Genomic DNA, 19,707 nt, shown 5'->3' on the forward strand with positions numbered 1-19,707 from the left:
TCTTCTTAACATTCTGCAGTTGACAAAGCTCTGTAAGAAACACGAACGACAGAAAATTTTTTTTTGTTTTCTTTGAATTAACTTGTTATATCGGATGTTATCTTAAAGTATTTGCATCTAGTGCATTGAAATACCAGCTATAGAATGGCCAGTCCGACTCATTTCAGGAAACGGACAAAACGAGTTATCAAACAAGTGTATTGCCGTCATATAAAGGTCAAAATAACCCAGCTTTGTTTGTTTTTACTGTTTTAATCTTTACTCTTCAGCCAGTTAAGATGGTACTGTGGACACAGACTTTCTGGCATAGATAGCTTCATTTTTTTTTAATTTATTTTTTGTTACTTATTACCATTTAGAGTATCCGAATTATCACTCATAGTTAACTCATAGGTTAAAAATGATGCCAAAAAAGTTTCTGGGTGCACTGTTTTCACTTTAACAATAGAATTGTTGTCTGTGCTCTGATCAGTGGTCGAGCTCTGTGTCAGTGTCCCTTCTTTTCCTTCTTAAAGGATTCCAACAGTTGGAAAGCCCTGTAAGACACATTTGCCACTAAACACAAATGTGTTTAAATGACATCCTGTCACTTGATCATAGTTGTTTGACTCAAACTGACCTGAATATGTACATTTGAAAACACTGTTTTGTTAGCCTCAACAATAAATTGCGTTAAACAAATCTACACTCAAAGTTTTAAAAAAATTAGACTTCAGGATATAAAGAAATTGAATCTTTTCCTTATGTCCACAGATAAAAAGGTAAATATATTTCTCTTTTTGTAGTGATTTTAGATCAGTCTAAACTTGCACCTATGTTTCATTTGATGAAAAAAAAATTAAATGTATTAAAACCTTATCACAGTAACAGTGATGTTAAAATTTTTCTCTTGACGACTCTTCCTTTTTGATTGGGTAAAACACCTTTTCACGTTGTAGATGAGAATCTTTTTATATCTAAGAATTGTCATAGTGGAGAGAGTGCTCTTTGCTTTGTGCCGAAATACTATGTATTGCATTTGGCCATAGAAGTCAGACTGGGCCTGCAAGTAGATGTATTAGGAAAAGATGATTTTGATCTGACTGTGCCACAAATATCAACAGCGTTATGTATTACTCTGACTTCGATTCCATTCCTTTGGGTCTTGAAGGCTTTGGTGCTTCTAGAGTCAACCATTATATATGGTTTATAGCAGGGATTTATTTCCAGTAATCATCAACCAATACTTCTCTGCTATCTGAAATCAGACAGGTCTAGTTGCTAAACCCGACTCAGCACGTATGAGCCATGTGATCATGAGTAACTTAACCTTCTTATCCCTCAGTCTCTTTGTCTTCAAAATGGGGAAAATGATAACTCTTTGGGAGCTGTTGGAAGGATTGATGTAAAAAGTGAATATGTAGTACTTTACAGAGTGCCCAGCCTTTTATTACTTTTAAATAAATATTAGCAAATAATAATAGTCACAATGCTGTTTATATAACATGTTACAGTTCTAGAACTTACTTGATTTGGGCAAAACGCTTTTTTTGTGGTTGAAGGAATTGGAGCTCAAGAAGTCTGTTTGGTCCAGGGGTATACATAGGCAAGTAGTTGAAATAGGTTCAGGTCTTTGGATTTCAAATCTCACTTTTTTTTTCTTCTTTTTTGCCATACCAGAATAGGAAATAGATGGCCACTATCTCCTAAAGAGAATTTGGTTTAGCATCTGAAGGCAGAATTCCAGGTGACAGAATAGGGGTCAGGGAGGCAGCAGCATAAAATAAAGAAATTTGAACTTTGACACACAGTTCCTGGGTTTTAACTTAGGTTCCTCCGCTTAGAATCCACGTGGCCACAGGTTGGTAGTTTTCTTACCGACAGGTTGTATCTAGCTATGCTTGTTCTGCATCTTTCACAGGTGTGGCTGAGGTAGAATCAGAACGCTCCCCTGTGCCTTTCCACAGCATCTTTTTGTTCCTTCAGGTCAACTTTTAGGGACCCTCCTACTCATGGAAAACCTTTCTATTAAAGGTTTGGAATGAGTATTTTGTACACGGAACTGAGTGTCCCGGAATCTAAATACTTAACAACTTTGCTATACTGTGTCATTTACATCAATTAGTAAATACAGAGGAATTCTTGCTTCTATAGCCCCTAAAATAATATAGAATAATACCAAGGCTAAGGGGGAAAGAGAGGTAGTTTATATAAATCAATTTTATGTACTTCTCAAACAAACATTCACTACTATTGCTAAATAGTCCTTTGGCTAGCTCTAAGAAGGAATTCATTTCTCAAAGGTGATGCTCAACACTGCCGAGGAGTTCCCTAGACAGTAGGAACTTTTGACTTATATAAACAATCAGCTTTAATCCAAGAATTAAGAATATATTTCAAGCAAAAAAAAATTTATTTTTTTAGTTAGCATACGTGTGCCTCTGTATTTATGAAATAGGGAATGTGAGGGATACATACCATGAAATTAACGGCATGAATTTATTACTCTTTTTTATTATTTGCATGGTTTTGAAAGAAATATCTTTGAGGGTTTGTTAGGTTGTTTATAAATGATAACCTGTTTAGTCTTTTCACATTTCTTCAACTCTGAAAAGGAAGTATTCACATTTTAAATGCATTCTTGCCCACAAGAAAGAAATCTATTCTGTATATGTGTATATAGGTATAGAGAGTTTAATTTATCTGTGGAAGTGATTGTAATTAAGAACTAATAATTTTGTCCTAGTTTTAGCCTGTTCTGATTATTGAAACATCAGTAGAAATTCTTGGCTTTATTTTTGTGCTTTAAAATGAAAGGAATATGAAGCTGTCATACATATCCTATCCAGTTATGAGAACCTTTCTGTTTATCTGGAATTCTATTGATATTTACAGTTATCAAAAATTACTGCCTGCCCTTGCATTTTCAGTTCTGCCTTCCCCACTTGAATGTACGTTTTGAACAGTAATTGCTTTTGTGACTGGCATAATGTGTTTGTGTTTTTTGTCCTTTTCTTTTGTTTTTTTAGGTATAGGTCTAGCCTTCAACCTGCAGCCAGCTTTAACAATCATCGGCAAATACTTCTATAAGAAACGACCCATGGCGAATGGACTTGCCATGGCAGGAAGTCCTGTTTTCTTAAGTACCTTGGCTCCTTTCAATCAGTACCTTTTTAATACTTTTGGCTGGAAAGGAAGCTTCTTGATTTTGGGAGGTATATTGTTGAACTCCTGTGTGGCTGGGTCCCTCATGAGACCCGTTGGACCCAAACAAACTAACAAGGCTAAAAATAAGATTGGCATAAAAGCAGATGAAGCAGAGGCTAAGAAAAGCCATAAGAAGTCACTAAGCGAAAAAATTAATAAGTATTTAGACTTCTCTCTTTTTAAGCATAGAGGATTTCTGATATATTTATCTGGAAATGTCATTATGTTCCTAGGGTTTTTTGCTCCCATTATATTCTTGGCTCCGTATGCTAAAGACAAGGGGATTGATGAGTATTCTGCAGCGTTCTTGCTGTCTATTATGGCTTTTGTTGATATGTTTGCTAGGCCTTCTGTAGGATTAATAGCAAACTCCAGATTTATCCGACCCCGAATCCAGTACTTCTTCAGTTTTGCGATCATGTTCACTGGAGTATGTCATCTCTTGTGCCCACTGGCAGAGGACTACACAAGCCTGGTGTTATACGCTATATTTTTTGGCCTTGGATTTGGGAGTGTTAGCAGTGTCCTCTTTGAAACTCTCATGGACCTTGTTGGTGCTCAAAGGTTTTCCAGTGCCGTGGGACTTGTCACAATTGTGGAGTGTTGCCCGGTTCTTCTTGGCCCTCCTCTTGCCGGTAAGAATATTTCTCATCAAAGGAAAGCAAAAAGCATAAATTAATATCCATTAGCTGAGACTTTCTTTGTCGTGTATAACGTAGTTTGTAATAATAAATACGAATAGCCTAAAAGACTGTGGATATGTTAACTTTAGGTTTTTTATGTATTTTTAAATTCATAATTTGGCAATTTTGGACCTAAATTTGTTTCAGAGCCTGGACCTGTGAACATAGGAATTTAGGTTAGGCTGATAATTAGTAGCATAATTTTTAAGCTTTTACCCATATCCAGTTGTTTTGTGTTTTTAAAAACGTATCAGAAAAATAAAATGCCACTTTTTCATTGGTAAGCAGATTTCTCTTCTGCTTGTATTAAAATGAGTCAAAAGTTTAAAATAATGTTCTTAAAAGGTCAGGATCTATTTTCTTATTGGAGTACATTGGTTATGTTAATTTGGAACTTGTTACACACCAAAGGAAAGAATGCTTTTATATCACTGATAGGAATATAGGAATATGTGTGTGTATATATATGTATATGGAACGCAGGAATGAAGGGAAATTCATTTAAGGTCATTTTTTGATCAAATACTTATATTCCATATGTATAAAGATTACCTTTAGATTTTAAGATCTGAGATATTTTTAATGATGCCTATAAAAAAAGCTGTGCGAAATTACCCAACCAGGAGACTAAGTAAAGGCAAATGTGTAATCATTTTTGAAGTTAAGACTTTGTTTAGTCTTAGACTTTAATGTTTTAAATATTAAACACTTTTTGCGAGCCGGTCTTTTCCAGTAACACCACATGTTGTCTCGGTTAATACTAATCTTGGGCATTCACCTAGACCTGTGGCCTGCCCCCTAGTGGTCAGAGTGACTGCGGGGGGGCCAACATAAATGTTTCCATGTGTTTTAGTCGTGACCTTTCACCTTTTGCTTCTTGGCTTGGTCAGGAATGAGCAGTGTAGTTGTTGACTTTTTCTGTCCACCAGGAGGCTGGTATCGAGCACAGATGTTTTGGGTGGTATATCTCTCACCATGAATATACCATGGCACCAAAACAATTTTCAAAGAGTGAAAGCCAGCAGACCTTATTTATCAGCCAACTGATTTTTTTATATAAGACAAATACAATTGGCCTGTCTTTTCACACAGATTTAGTTTTATCAAATGGGTTTGGGAAGCCTATTCATTGGCAATAAAATTTTTAGTATCAGCAGAGAAAATTGTTTTTCACTGCTATGGTGGGATGAAAAAAAATCAAGTCTGGTCAACAGACACAGTGGGTGGGCTCAAAGGATGAAAATGAGGGAATCTGATTTACCCACTCCTACCTGTGCGAGAACCTGTATTATTAACATTTACATCAATTTCAGGAGCCTTGAGTGTTTATTGTGTTATTATTGCCAAACCATTGTACCAGTGGTGGCCATGGTAGTAATTGACGTGGGGCTCCTTGTTGAAGCTCGCAGACCACAGCCATAATAGATCCATGTTTTTTGTTCTGTTTCTGCCTGTTGCTACCCCTGGTTCTCCTTGACTTTTAGATGGTTTCTCCCCTATAGCATCAGGTCACTGCTAGGCTGCTGTCTGGCACAAGTAGGCACTCAGCAAGTACTTCTGAATGAATGAGTGTCATAGTTACTTCTTACACAGTTGCTGCTGCCGCTTCTCTGGTTAGTAGAGCAGTGAACGGTAGGGAGAGCGTGATTTTATTTCTGTTTTTTTAACCCAAACTTTCCCTGCAGCCCTCACAAAGAGCTGAATGAAGCGTTAGTGCTGGAAATCATATCTGGATTCTTGATGATGCTAAAAACTTCCCAAAACATTTAGAAAGTATGTTGAGATGGCAGCCCAAAGTGATACTAACTCTGATGGGGCCGTAGACTGAATGTTTCCATATTTGGAAATGTAACAATCGTTGTATGAATAGAAATACTTGACTACAGTTAGAATGGAAAATTAAATTATGCAATTTTTGTTATGTTTATGTATATGTCATACTTACTCAAATGAACCTTTCCACCATTTACCTAATTAAAACAGGAAGCTTTGTTTAAATAATTTCACAAGTAACTAAATTTAATACTGAGCCACTGACTAGATTGCGGTCAGAATGCTAAAAATTCTGACTCAACAAACAGGTCTATATCAGAATCATCTGGAATATGCATATGATAAGTAATACAGATTTGTGTACACTAAAGTTTGCTGATACTAATTATTAGGAATTAGGTACCTGCATAAGCAAGAGGCAAAACTAAGTATCAACTGAAACATTTTTCAAAGTCAATAAACCTTCAGATTATATGGCACCAGGCTAGTTTTTAAATGTCTCAATAATCAAATGGAACAAATACTTTCTTCCTGATTAGTTTGGCCTTAGTAATTTAGATTCAGGTAAAGAAAAAACTGTGATTAGCCCAAAAAATGAGATGACACTTAACCAAGAGCTTTGGTTAAGCCATTTTGCAGAGTAGTTAAGAATATGAGATTCAGACAGACCTTAGTTAGAGTCCAGATTCTGCCACTCTCTGGCCATGTAATGATGGTCAAAGTACTCCCTAGCACTCTTGCAAGGATTAAATGAGACCTTACAGATAAAGTGTTTAACCTAGTACTGGGCACAGAGAAAACATTTAGTAAATATTATGCCCTGCCAGGAACCTTATAAAAGCCTTTGGGTCCTTTCCTAATGAATGTAATTTTTCCCTCTTTGTTGAAAAGATTGGAAGCATAGAAAGATAAAGCAATCTCAATGTGTATGCTATAAATAAATTGATAAATATATCTATCTCTACACATACAGAGATCAAAAATGTACCTCACGCATGTATATATTTATGAATATATACACAAACACATATATATCTACTTTGTCTTGGTTGTACATTTTTATTGAATTTCAATAAATTTGACACACTGGTAATGTAGTGCTGTATGTGCCTATGCATGCCTTTACTATGCATATATAAAAGTCATGATCTAGAATATTATTTTCTTTGTTAAAGTCTCATTTAATATTAAATAAGAAATAGGTATGCACTTTGGGGAAGAGTTTATTTGAAAATGCTATCATTTTATGGCTGTTTTATTATACTATCTTACAAGGTATTCTTTGTCTCTTAGGTAAATTGGTGGATGAAACTGGACAATATAAATACATGTACATAGCCTGTGGCGCCATTGTGTTCCTATCCAGTGTGTGGCTGCTCATTGGTAACGCTATAAACTATCGATTGCTTGCAAAGGAAAAGAAGTTGGCAGAAGCAGAGAAGATACATAAGCCTGAGTCCACAGAATCTGAACCCTTGAGCAAACCTAACCATTCCGATGTTAATGTCCAAAGCGCGAGAACAGAGGATCATCCCTCAGAAAGAGAAACGAATATTTAACAAGAACCGCATTTCTGATTTCAGTGTTTATGACTCTCCTAGGAGTATTTCTTTTTTTCAAAATATTGGAAAGGTTTTTAAGTGAAATTTGGAGTCATAATTAAGGATGGAGATGAGATTTTCCTCAATGGCAAATTTCAAATGTTTGTGTTTTTTAAAACTTATTTGGGCAGTTAACTGTTGAGATGATGCATGCAAAGCATCCACGCAATGGATTTATTTCCATACATGACTCTGGTTGTGGTGGTTAAAATAATTTTAAAGTCTTCCAGTGATTTCCAGTCTTGGTTATGGGGACTGAATCCCAAATGCCTGGTTTAAGTAGTTAGAAGGAGTGTGTTTAATCGTGTAGGAATATCCTTTCCACATTTCATTTGATATTAAAGTATGAAATGGAATTGAGGGAAAATGAATTTTCGCCTCATGCACCCACCCACCCACATGCACACAGTCTCACAAACTTACGCACATGCACACAGAGTATCTGGAGAACAAAAGTTCCAAAAAATATTATCACCCTACTTTTTTTTTTTACTTAAAAAAACATCCATGGGGAAAAAAAGAAATGTATTATATCTGCCTTCTATTTTACAGCGTGGATTTTAAAGATAAGAACATGGGTGAAAATGAGGGTGACCTTAATTTGAAAATGCAACTAACTGCTGTAAAAAAAAGTGTTTGCATTTATAAAATAAATTTTAAAAGAACACTCCATTTTATACCATTATTTGATTTGATTCATCCGTGTACATGATTTCTTTGAGAGCGGCCATCAGTACCTGGTGCTAGAGAATAGAACTCTCAAATAATTTTCAAAATTCTGACCTAATATGTAAATCAAATTAGAGGCCTAAACAACTGCTAGCAGTGGGCTATGTCCATAGATTTTAAAAAGATTTTAGTTAGTAATCCAGAAAGTCATAACCAAGGACTTCTTTTAACCAGAACTCAATCCAGACTCACTGTCCTACCGAGACATCAAAGTCGAGTCCAACGGAATCCTGGTTGACAGGTGTATAAATTGGCCGCATTCTGATTTCTCCCAGCACACAGCCATGATTGCAGGGTTACTGCTAAGCGTAATCCATTTGAATAAACTACAAATGGGAGGTGCTTATAATGAGACCTCCAAACTCTCTCCTTCCCTCCCTTCCCCAAAAAGCAAAAGCAAAAAACAGAAACCCAAACAGGCTTTTTACTCAGCCGCTGGAAATGACTCATATTATAGGAATGGCAGCCCTTGAAAATTTCGCCCTGTACTGATTAGACTTCCTACTGCCTGTGAACAAAACTAAACCAAGAGAGTGTTGAAGAGGCTTCTAGAATTGGAGGCTGTGTGTGACTTGGTATACCCTTGTGAAGTGCATGTACAGTTTATAACACGATAGCAGGAAGCTGGCCATACTGCAGCCCAGGTTAACTTAGCAGTTTCTCATTTTCATAACTGTGAAAAGATCTGGGAATCTGAATCACTCGCGTACAGAGACATATGATAGCTCTGTGCAATCAGAACTATAAATACCTCTTCGAGTGATAAAGTACTTTTAAACAAGAAAGAAGATGTGCGTTATGGTTAAAGTTATAAATATTTACATCTATAGATCTGAAGTTTAAATTAAGTTCGTGATTAACAGAAAGCATTTTGTACTTGATGATTGACGTGATGTCACTCTTAAACTGTCAAAAGGAATTTGCCCTGCATTTTTTTTTTTTATTGCAGTAGAAGCAGATGCTCTTCTTCTTTCCTGTAAGTTTGCACCTGGATACCAAGCTTTTGTGACAGTTAACATTGAGGATTTGATTTGTAAAATGTGTGCATTGTTTAAGCATGTGGCTCATAGTTAGTAAGCTATATAAAATTCCATATTTCATTTAACATTCGCTTTTTGCATATGAAGAGGTATTTATATTTTTCAAATATAAGTAAAACGATATGTGCCAATACCATTGGTAAATAAATCAGGGAAGATGTGGCAGTATGTGGCTGTTTTTAATTTAGTTTCACCCAATCTTGAGTCTTGACTGAGCTACTTTTATATTATTAGCACTTTTGTATTCAACTCTGACTCGCCATAAGAAATGCGACATCATAAATTGTGTAGTAGCTCTCCAATCCTAAACATTTCCAAAAAAAGTGTCTTGAATTCTCTAAAGATATATATTTAAGCTAATATAGATATCAGACCCCCGGGGGAAATAAACAGCAAAGTAAGGAGGGAGGGGTTTTAGGCCTAAGGCTGTATAGTCCCTTAATCACCTGCTGGTGAGACAGGCTGGTGGTGCCTTCCAGGGGCTCTCTCCATGAAAGGAGGTTTATTGACTTACCGATGAGTTTCTTGTTAAGTCAAAACCAATTTCTATTTGTTCTATTGTACTTTGGTCACCTGCATCAACTTTGCATTTCTAATCCTGATTCTATTAAATTGTTAAAAAAGAGAGGGAAGTCGAAGTTTGCGTGTTTGAAGCACATGGTCTGTAGACCCACGTGCCTGGCAGTCACTCTGCATCAAGTTACAAGCAGGCACGCAAATTAAGTCCCAAACGTAAAGGTTGAAAATTAAATCGGTACTCACTTGGAACAGGGACGTAACTCACATACAGGATTCGGATTTGTTCGAGGGTAAAATTAATTTTCCTTCTTGTTCACTTTCCCCCTCCCTTGAACTTGTTGGAATATTTGTTGCTTTAACAGAATCTTTCAAAGATTGAAAAGAGAGTATCAGCCTAGAGCATTCATTATTAAATAGTCACGTAAATGGAGGAAGAAACATAGTTGGCTTCTGTGTCTGCAACAATTCGTGCAAAATATACTTCTTCCCCTAAGGAAGGACAGGTTTTAGATGTTCAAGGTATCATCAAGCAAAGTCAGTACACCATTAACATCGTTTTTAGTCCCATTTAATCCCATTCTCCATTATGGAATTGTGCAGAAGGAAGCTTATTATAAACCAGAATACCAAAATAATTCTTGCTCACTGGCTAGTTCAAGTACTTTTCTGTTTGTGATAACTGAGTATCCCTTATTTTTCACGCTTTAACCTTAAATATGCCTTCACTAATTTATGAATAGAATATTCAGTATAGACTTGTCCTGACCTGTTCCCACCGTCTTTCCTGATCCTTTTTGGATCCAATCAGCACACATTTAAGAGGCAGTGGGTCAGACTCTAGGCTATTTTACGTTGGAAAACATGATGTTTTCTTGATGTAAATCTACATGGTTCGTAAGTTTCACTTCTTTAGTACCAGGTTCCAACCACGTCATCTCATGCCCCCCAACCCCCACTGGATGCTAGGAAATAAGTAAAATAATTAGGTTTGATATATTTGAATGTGCACTTTAAAATCTAGGTATTTTTTACTCATCCTTCTCTGGCTGCTTATGACAATTGAGGATACAGAAAAACGACCACAAGCTGTGTGATATAAATGTAAGTTTTTATATTGATGTTATCAAATATAGAAATATCCTTAATCAGTTAGTTGAAACTTATTTTCCATCTAAAAATATCTTTTTTTAAACAAAAACACTCTCTTATGTATAATGTTGCAGACTTTTAATAAAACAAAATAAAAAATCACGATCATTAGGCTCAATGTAATAGGGAGAAAGGATGGAAAGTGGGAAGGGAACTAATATTTATTTGTCACACATTTTGCCTGCATAATACCTTTTAATAATCAAACCAAATCATGAGTAGAGGCTATTGGCCTGATATAATAGATGAGTGAAACAAACAAACAAAAAAACAGACAAAGAAGTTCAGGAAATTACCCAAAGTTAAAAGGTAGTATGTGACAGAACCAGAACTAAAACTCAGGTTTGTCTAAAAGCAGAGAGAGCCCCTTAGGTGTTGCATGCTGTCCCCTAATAGAAGCTGTAGAAGCAAATGTAGATAAAATATAGATACAAAAAATTTAAACCCTGTATGGTAAACCAATTAGCTTTAACTGTAATTTGTATTATAATTTATTTAGTGTTTATTAGGAATTGCATTTGCAATAATCTGAATATATAATTCTAAGTTGCCTGCCTTTCTAGCCAATGCAAATTATCCCAAATAATGGTAATGATTATATAATAGCTGTAATTGTTTTAATGTGACTTTTTTCATAAAAATAATGACATATTTATATGACTCAGCGTAATATATTTTCCCTGAGGTTGGGTTTAGAAGAAAAATGTTATTTTCTTTATGGATAAGTAATTCCCATATTGGTTGCTACTTGTTATGGCTCAAAAATGAAAAGTACTTACTATGAAACATCTTATTCAGGATTATAGTGATTCCCATTTATAGGATTATCCCAAGCTACCCAAAAAATTTTTAAAAAGTTATGCGATACAAATGATTTGGTTTATCTATGCTGTATATATTTATTTTCATCATTCAATGCAACTGCCCCTGCCCCCAACTCATTTTTCACATTTCCCTGAACATCTATATTGTCATTCTCCTTTCTGTCCGTTGTTCTGTAGAGAAAACAAGTGCCATTGCTTCTGCCCTCTCCATGTACTTTTGACATCCTTAGAGTATTGTTCTCCTTAGTTCTATTTCAGACAGTGTCTATTCAGACAGTGCACGTCTGATGTCTTACATCCTTCACACAGTCACCCATGCTGCATCTGGTTTTATTTATTTGTGATTTTCAGAAATGGCCATATTCCTGGAGCCAACAGTATATACTTTTGGCCATGATCACTCATCTTTACAAATAAGGGCCTGTCAGCTTGGTTTCCTGGATAAGGAAGGTGTTTATATTCTAGAAAACTTTTAGTTAATATGAGTCTTCCTTATGCGTGATAAAAAATAATCGAGTATGATTTTTAAGAATATAGAAAAATCGATCTTCCTATTCTTGTCACTTACTCTTCTGGATGTTACTCATTTTCTTAAAGTGCCTCACAGCTTTGAGAAACAAAGCTTACCATCAGAGCATAACACCATTACATATCATCCTGTAGACTCACTTGTGAAGTGACGTCACTGATACATCATACCAAGTAGATTTCTTATCACAACGGTTCACAATACCAAAAAGCGTCAAAACTATTGAGATAAAAATTGCAATTACAATCTTTTCTTTACTCATGTCACTTTTTTTCATGTTTGAGAAATGCATTTAAAAGCTGAGAGGCCCAATTATCAGTAATTAATTATAATGCTTGTATAATCAAAATCATAAACTATATTTATAATTAAAAAGTGAATAATTTGCTGAACTCACATCATTTTTGGTAGTTCTGATTTCTCTTCTTTTCTATCAATTGGTTGTATGCTGTAGATTTTAACTCTTACAGGGTCCTACCGTCTGGTTTAATTTATCCCTGAGCTAACATCTGTGTCCATCTTCCTCTACTTTATATGTGGGATGCCCACCACAGCATGGCTTGCCAAGCAGTGCATAGGTCCACATCCAGGATCCAAACCAGCGAACCCTGGGCCACCAAAGCAGAACGTGCAAACCTAACTGCTGTGCCACTGAGCCGGCCCCTATATGGGAATGGTTTTAGACCAAATTATTTCTCTCATCCCAGTTGCGTGCTGCTTTACCTTCTCCCCCTCCTTTTTTTCCTATAATTATTATTAAAAATTATTTTCCTTTCATTATTTTTCACAATGTGTGGGTCAGCTTCTTTAAGGTTTTTCATCTAATTATGGACATTTTTGACAGAATTTTTGTTTCTTTCTTCGAGTTTAGTTAGACTTCCCCTATTTGCATGATCTCCATGTGTTTCAGTCTTCATATGTACTTGTTAACGAGGTGAGTAATGTTCAGGAATATTTCAGTAAGCAATTATTCAGTGATCATAAATTTGTTACCATTTCAACAAAACAAATTTTTCTTTCTTTGTTTTAAATCCAAATATGATGAAGTCAGCTAGAGAAGCTCTGAATGAAAATGCTGAGAGTCGGCATTGTGCTAGGGCCTGACTCGGTAGAAAGTACTGTTCAGATGCACCAAAGAATGGGATTCTTATCTCACATGAATTTCGGGCAGAAATTTTAAAACATATTCTTCTGACTAAGCCCTTCATTCTGGGCTTGTTGTTTCACTCCCATATGCATCTAAAAAATGGTGTTAGGTTAGACCCAGTCTACAAAGCTTGTTGGCTAGAGTACAAATTTCTGATATACTGTGTAGTGGACTTTATTTTTCTAGCACATACTTTCTATTTCTAACTAAAGTATGAATATTTCTGAATTTAGTGGGAGAGGACATGTGAACTAAAGTGTTTCTTTTCTAAGCATTAAATGTAATTATATTTTGATTTGTATTGTATTCTCTTTTTGATATATTTATGTACCAAAAGATATATTTAATTAATTTGTTTCATCTTCTCAACCCTCTACATTAGGTTGATTAGATATCTACATTTTTACTGAATAAGACTAGATCAGGTTAAGGGCTTTGCCTAAAAATGTATCTGTTCTTTGAGTAAATGCAGGGTTGGAAATAGAACCCAGGTCTTTTGACTCTTAACCCACTTTTTTCCCCATTGCACTACATAAGCCATCCTGTTTGTGACGGTGAACTTTATAGAGTGAAAACATGTTTTCCTGGAGACCTTTTTTCTAACCTTACTTCATAAATCCTTTATTTCCAAAATGAATGTGTTTCTCCTAACTGAATCATACTTTGCAAAATCACATTTGTAAATTTAATTTCAAGACTATTTGCTTATTCCCACAGCAAATAATTCTGAGTAAATTGGACATGATAACTAGTGAGACAAATGATTTTGCACAATATATGTTGCTATAGCAATATTTAAGTCCTTAAAAAAAATTCTCACCGATAATGTGTTTATAGACTCCATATGTCAATATTCTATTAATTCATTTTTTGGTTTATGTTCATATTTTATTTTAGAAACATCATTCACTTTCCTGAAAGTATAGTGCCAGAGCACAGAACACACAATCCAAGTTTGCTAAATTAAGTCATGTAAAGAAACTATTGCCATTGTATAACCTTAAGGAGAAAATCTCGACAATATTTCTTGATCCAAGAGTCTAAGGATGAGTTAAAATTATTAGCATAAGATCTGCCTCAAAAAGTTCCTGCTTTTTAAATGGTCCTTTAAAATAGTTAACCCTAAAATCTTCAACAGGTGTCTGGCGACAGTAAAATTAGAGTTTCTTTTATCCTAGAGATCCCGTCTACCTCCATCCCCGTCTTCTCTAGATAGATATTATTTCTAGATTTTTCCCTTTTGATTCCACTCCAGGGAAAAACATGACTTCTAAATAAAAGATTCGTGGTGAAGAGGAGAGTGCTTGCTATTAGGAATTTGCTCTGTAAAAGTGTAAAAAAAGTAATCTATACTCAGTATTCATTCGTTTGGTTCATCAAGTATATTTACCATAAGAACATACTTAATAAAAGTTTTGATAAACTGGTGTGTCACAATAAAATCTTGCATGAAGAGGGCCCTAAACGCATTTGCAGTCACTGAGGTGTTCAGTTAGATTCAGCCAAACACAGCCACGTCCTAAGTTTGCAGTGCCATCGTGATGGGGGGCAAGCCTTAGTAGCTGCAGTGGGCCCCTTTGTGAGGATGATAAAAATGAGATCGCACGTTACTTAGACATGAGTCAGGTACAGAAATTCTGTGTTAAAGATGGAAAAGCGGGATCTCTCCAAATGTTGCTAAAATTTATATTTGATTTGAAGCTTTTTACTTAAAAGCACTTCCCTCCAGATATTTTAAACTAGTGTGTTTGCTAGTTCCTAGGATGAAGAATTCCCCATTTTTTAGGAATTTTTGAAAACATTGTATGTATTACTTGTATTCCTTCAATGAATATTTCTTTCTTATCCCATTATTACATTTGGGCAAATATTAAAAGTAAGATGGTTGGGGTAAAAGTTATGCATAATGACATGTTACTAAAAAAACGGATATAAGAATTCCTTAGCAGTAGCCACACCCACCTAGCTAACTTTTACGAGAATTCTTCAGGGACTGGATTTAGGGGTTAATCTGTAGAATTATTTTTTAAATATAAATTATATCTTAGGCTGTATTTTTATTTTTTTAAGTGAAAAAAATCAAAATGTGGTTGATTTGCTTGTTCCATAAGCGTCTTAAAGACCACTGAACAAATTATGACGCCGTCACATGGTCTATCAACTACCATTACTGTGATTGTGAAATAAAGAGAAAGGTTGCTTTGCTCCACCCCCGAGATGATGCAGTCAGTTGTTTTTACATGACCTAAATCATGGCTGTACGTATTTCATTTTTCAAAAAATCAGTAAGGCATAAAATAATTAATGAAAATGCCTGTCAAAGTTTAAAGATATTGGAAGCCTTCTTCTTTTCGCCTTCTTACAGGTGAATGTACTTAAAGTGATTGTGATTTCATCTTGGAATATGTATTTATTTATGTAATTTTTGTGTATATAGTAGGTCTGAACTTGACATATAAAACATGGAAAAGAATTAACCAAAAATGAAAGAACTGGCTTTTTCATACAAATACATATTTTGTTTTTAACTACACATAATGTAGATTTATTTAAATCAGGAATATATTGTCAATCATTTTAAAAGTATGTTCAGTTTAATATGTTTCTGCTTCTTCATTTTCAAGCAAACTTGTTTGACTACTGAGTCGTTTCCCATTAACTTCCGTTTATACTGTCTCTGTTGTTGTTTCTAAGTTTCACTACATAACTAATTTGAAATCAAATGTTGAATTCCTCTATGGGAGTATGTGTTTTGCCTGCAGTTTTTAATATATTTTGAAATTCATCTCTTTCTTACTAGACTGTGAGCTCCTTGTGAACAAGGACATTTATCTTAGTTATAATAACAATTTTAATGTCTGGCAAAGTGCCAGGCACAGAATAACTCCTTTATTGAAATGAATTGATGGATCTAGATTATTAAATGAATACTACAGTATTCTATGAGGCAGGCTGAATGTATATTAGAAGAATTCTCTGGCTAATTTTCAAGGTAAGACTAAGTGTATATTAGAGGAATTCTCTGACTAATTTTCAACGAAAGATATAGAAAGCAAACACTTGTGGCATTTTCCTTATCTTAAAATTGATACTCTGTTTTGAAGATTTCATTTTTATTTTGTCAATGAACGTTCTATGCAAATACTGAAATATGCAGCAGCTAAACTTCATGGTACATATTAACTAGTTTTATTTTCTCTGCAAAATCAGAAATATTCTATATTAGGCTTTCTGGAAATAAATGTTGACAATCATTTTATTGACCAAAGGTGCTACTTATTTTCCAATGTTACTTTGATCATAAGTGCTCCTGTATGCTGAGTTTTATTTTTTCTTTTTTTGAGGTGTCGGGGGAAGCAGTGCAAAAAATAGTTAGAATACCTTTTTTGTCTGAATTATGCAATTTAGCACTGCATATCTTCCTTTGTACTCTATTATTATTGTATTTTAAATATTATTTCTTAATGCTCACTAATTTTTATTGCAGGGCTATGCTGTTTCTCAGAAAGTATATGCATATATATTTATATAATATGTAAGAAAGAAAACCTGTATTGCTTATTAAATTAAAATGAAAATGAAAAATAAATATTCATGTTAAATTTTTGAAATGAAATTTGCATTGCTTTTTCTTAAGGACCTTTGAATGCTATGCTACACTTGGCTGATCAAAACATAATTTCCAGCAACAGCTCAATGTTCCGGCACTTCTTTTTTCTGAATGCACATAACTGATTAATGTCAATGGAAGTCAGACGCAGCCAAAATACAAGCCATTCTTAAGGGCTGAAATGGAGATCTGCTGTCTTTTGGGTTTTAATAAGGATACAGTTTAGTGGATTTACACAGAGGGAACACAGACAGTTGAAAAAGAGAACATTACCTGCACCACGGATGTTCCCCTCAAACCCCTTCCCAGCCTACTCTCTCTCATTTAGCTTTTTTTTTTTTTTAACAGACTTTGTTTTTTAGAGCAGTTTTAGGTTCACAGCAAAACTGAATAGAAGGTACAGAGATTTCTCCTATACACTCTGTCCCACGCATGCGTAGCCTTCACTATTATCAACATCCTCCACAAGACTGGTACATTTGTTACAGTTGATGACCTACAGTGACACGTCATTATCACCCAAAGCCCATAGTTTACATTAAGATTCATGCTTGGTGGTGTACATTCTACAGATTTGGAGAGGTATTCACCTATATAGTATCATACAGAGTAGTTTCACGACCCTAAAAATCCTCTCTGCCTCCCTCCCCTAATCCCTGGAAACCACTGATTTTTCACCATCTCCATAGTTTTGCTTTTTCCAGAATGTTATATATTTGGAATCATACAGTATGTAGTCTTTTTATTAAGGCTTCTTGCACTTGGTAATATGAACGTAGGGTTTCTCCATGTCTTTTCAAGGCTTGATGGCTCACTTTTTTTAGCAGTTGGTGATATTCCATTGCCTGGATGTACCATAGTTTGTTTATCCATTCACCTACTGAAGGACATCTTGGCTGCTTCCAAGTTTTAGCAATTAGGAAAACACTGCTATAAACATCCACATGCAGGCTTTAGTGTGGACTTAAGTTTTCAATTTCGTTGAGTAAATACCAAGGAGCATGATTACTGGATTGTACAGTAAGAGTATATTTTGTTCTGTAAGACACTGCCAAACCGTCTTCCAAAGTGGCTGTACCATTTGCTCTCCCACCAGCAGTGAATGAGAGTTCCTGCTGCTCCACATCCTCATCAACATTTGGTGTTGTCAGTGTTTCAGATTTTGGCCATTCTATAGGTGTGTAGTGGTATTTTGCTTTAGTTTGCATTTCCTTGATGATATATGATGTGGAGCATCTTTTTATATGCTTATTTGCCATATGTATGTCTTCTTGGGTGACAGGCCTGTCAAGGTTTTTGGTCCATTATTTCATTGGGTTCTTGTTTTCTAACTGTTGGGTTTTAAGAGTTCTTTGTGTATTTTGAATAATAGTCCTTTATCACATAAGTCTTTTTCAAATATTTTCTCACAGTCTGTGGCTTATCTTTTTATTCTCTTGACAATATCTTTTGCACAGCAGAAATTTTTAATGTTAATGAAGTCCAGCTTGTCAGTTCTTTCTTTTATGGAGCATACCTTTGGTGTTGTATCTAAAAACTCATTGCCAAACACTAGGTCATCTAGATTTTCTCCTATGTTATCTTCTAGGAGTTTTATAGTTTTTCATTTTGCAGTCAGGTCTATGATCCATCTGAATTTATTTTTGTGGAAAGTGTAAGATCTATGTCTAGATTCATTTTCTTTTTTTTGCCTGTAGATGTCCAATTGTTACAGCATCATTTGTTGAAAATCCTCTCTTTTCTCTGTATTGCCTTTGCTCCTTTGTCAAAGATCATTTGACTATTTATGTGGGTCTATTTCTGGACCCTATTTCTGATCCACTGATCTAGTTGTCTATTCTTTTGCCAATACCACACTGTTTTGATTACTTTAGCTTTATAGTAAGTCTTAAAGTTGTCTAAAGTAAGTCTAAAATTCTCCATCTTTGTTGTTCTCCTTCACTACTGTGTTGGCTCTTCTGGGACTTTTGCCTCTCCATATTAACTTTAGAATCAGTTTGTTAATATCCACAAAATAACTTGCTGGGATTTTGATTCGTATTGTTTTGAATCTATAGATCGAGTTAGGGAGAACTGACATCTTGACGATATTGAGTCTTCCCTACCATCAACATGGAATGTCTCTCCATTAATTTAACCCTTTTTTTATGTTGTTCCACAGTTTTGTTGTTTTCCTCCTAGATCTTGTACATACCTTGTTAGATCTATACCAGTTTGATTTTTGTAATCACTAATTTTGTAAGTACTAATATAAATGTTTTTTTTTTTTAAATTTCAAATTCCACTTGTTCATTACTGGTATATAAGAAGTGATTTACTTTTGAATATTTAACCTTACATCCTACATCCTTGCTGTAATTTCTTATTAGTTCCAGGAGTGTTTTTGTCAATTCTTTTCAGATTTTCTATGTAGATGAACACATCTGTGAACAAAGACAGTTTTCTCTCTTCCTTCCCAGTCTGTATACTTTTTATTTCCTTTTTTATGTCTTATTGTATTAGCTAGGACTTCCACTACAATGTTGAAAGGCACAGTGAGAGGGGACATCTATTCCTTGTTCCTGCTTTTAGTTGGGAAAGCTTTGAGATTCTCACCATTAAGTGTGATGTTAATTGTACATTTTTGTAGGTATTTATCAAGTTAGAAAGTTCCCCTCTATTCCTAGATTATTGGGAGTTTTTATCACGAATGGGTATTGGATTTTGTCAGATGCTTTTTCAGCATCTATTGATATGATCATGTGATTTTTTCTGCTTTAGCCTATTGATGTGTTGGATTACATTAATTGATTTTCAAATATTGAACCAGCTCTGCATACCTGGGATAAATCCCGCTTTATCATGGTAATAATTCTTTCTATACATTGTAGGATTTAACTTAATATTTTGTTGAGGAGTTTTGCAATTATGTTCATGA

At 34.9% G+C, this 19,707-nt stretch overlaps 1 protein-coding gene and 1 long non-coding RNA gene across 23 annotated transcripts in view; both read left to right on the forward strand.

The window, feature by feature from the left end:
• SLC16A7 (solute carrier family 16 member 7) overlaps positions 1-7,910 on the forward strand; it is a 153,084-nt gene extending 145,174 nt beyond the window's left edge. For all 22 annotated transcript variants that reach the window (XM_070619646.1, XM_070619657.1, XM_070619647.1 and 19 more), the window contains 2 exons: positions 3,009-3,821; positions 6,936-7,910. In XM_070619646.1, coding sequence (XP_070475747.1) covers positions 3,009-3,821; positions 6,936-7,201 — 1,079 coding nt within the window. In that variant the 3' untranslated portion in view covers positions 7,202-7,910. The remainder of the gene's footprint in view (positions 1-3,008; positions 3,822-6,935) is intronic.
• A 2,991-nt stretch (positions 7,911-10,901) lies between these two features.
• On the forward strand, positions 10,902-16,791 carry LOC139083409 (uncharacterized). The gene is made up of 2 exons (XR_011540106.1): positions 10,902-16,242; positions 16,450-16,791. It is a non-coding gene; the product is annotated as an uncharacterized lncRNA (long non-coding RNA).
• The last annotated feature ends 2,916 nt before the right edge of the window (positions 16,792-19,707 follow it).

Source organism: Equus przewalskii, chromosome 5 (assembly GCF_037783145.1).
Source record: "Equus przewalskii isolate Varuska chromosome 5, EquPr2, whole genome shotgun sequence".
Classification (NCBI taxonomy): domain Eukaryota; kingdom Metazoa; phylum Chordata; class Mammalia; order Perissodactyla; family Equidae; genus Equus; species Equus przewalskii.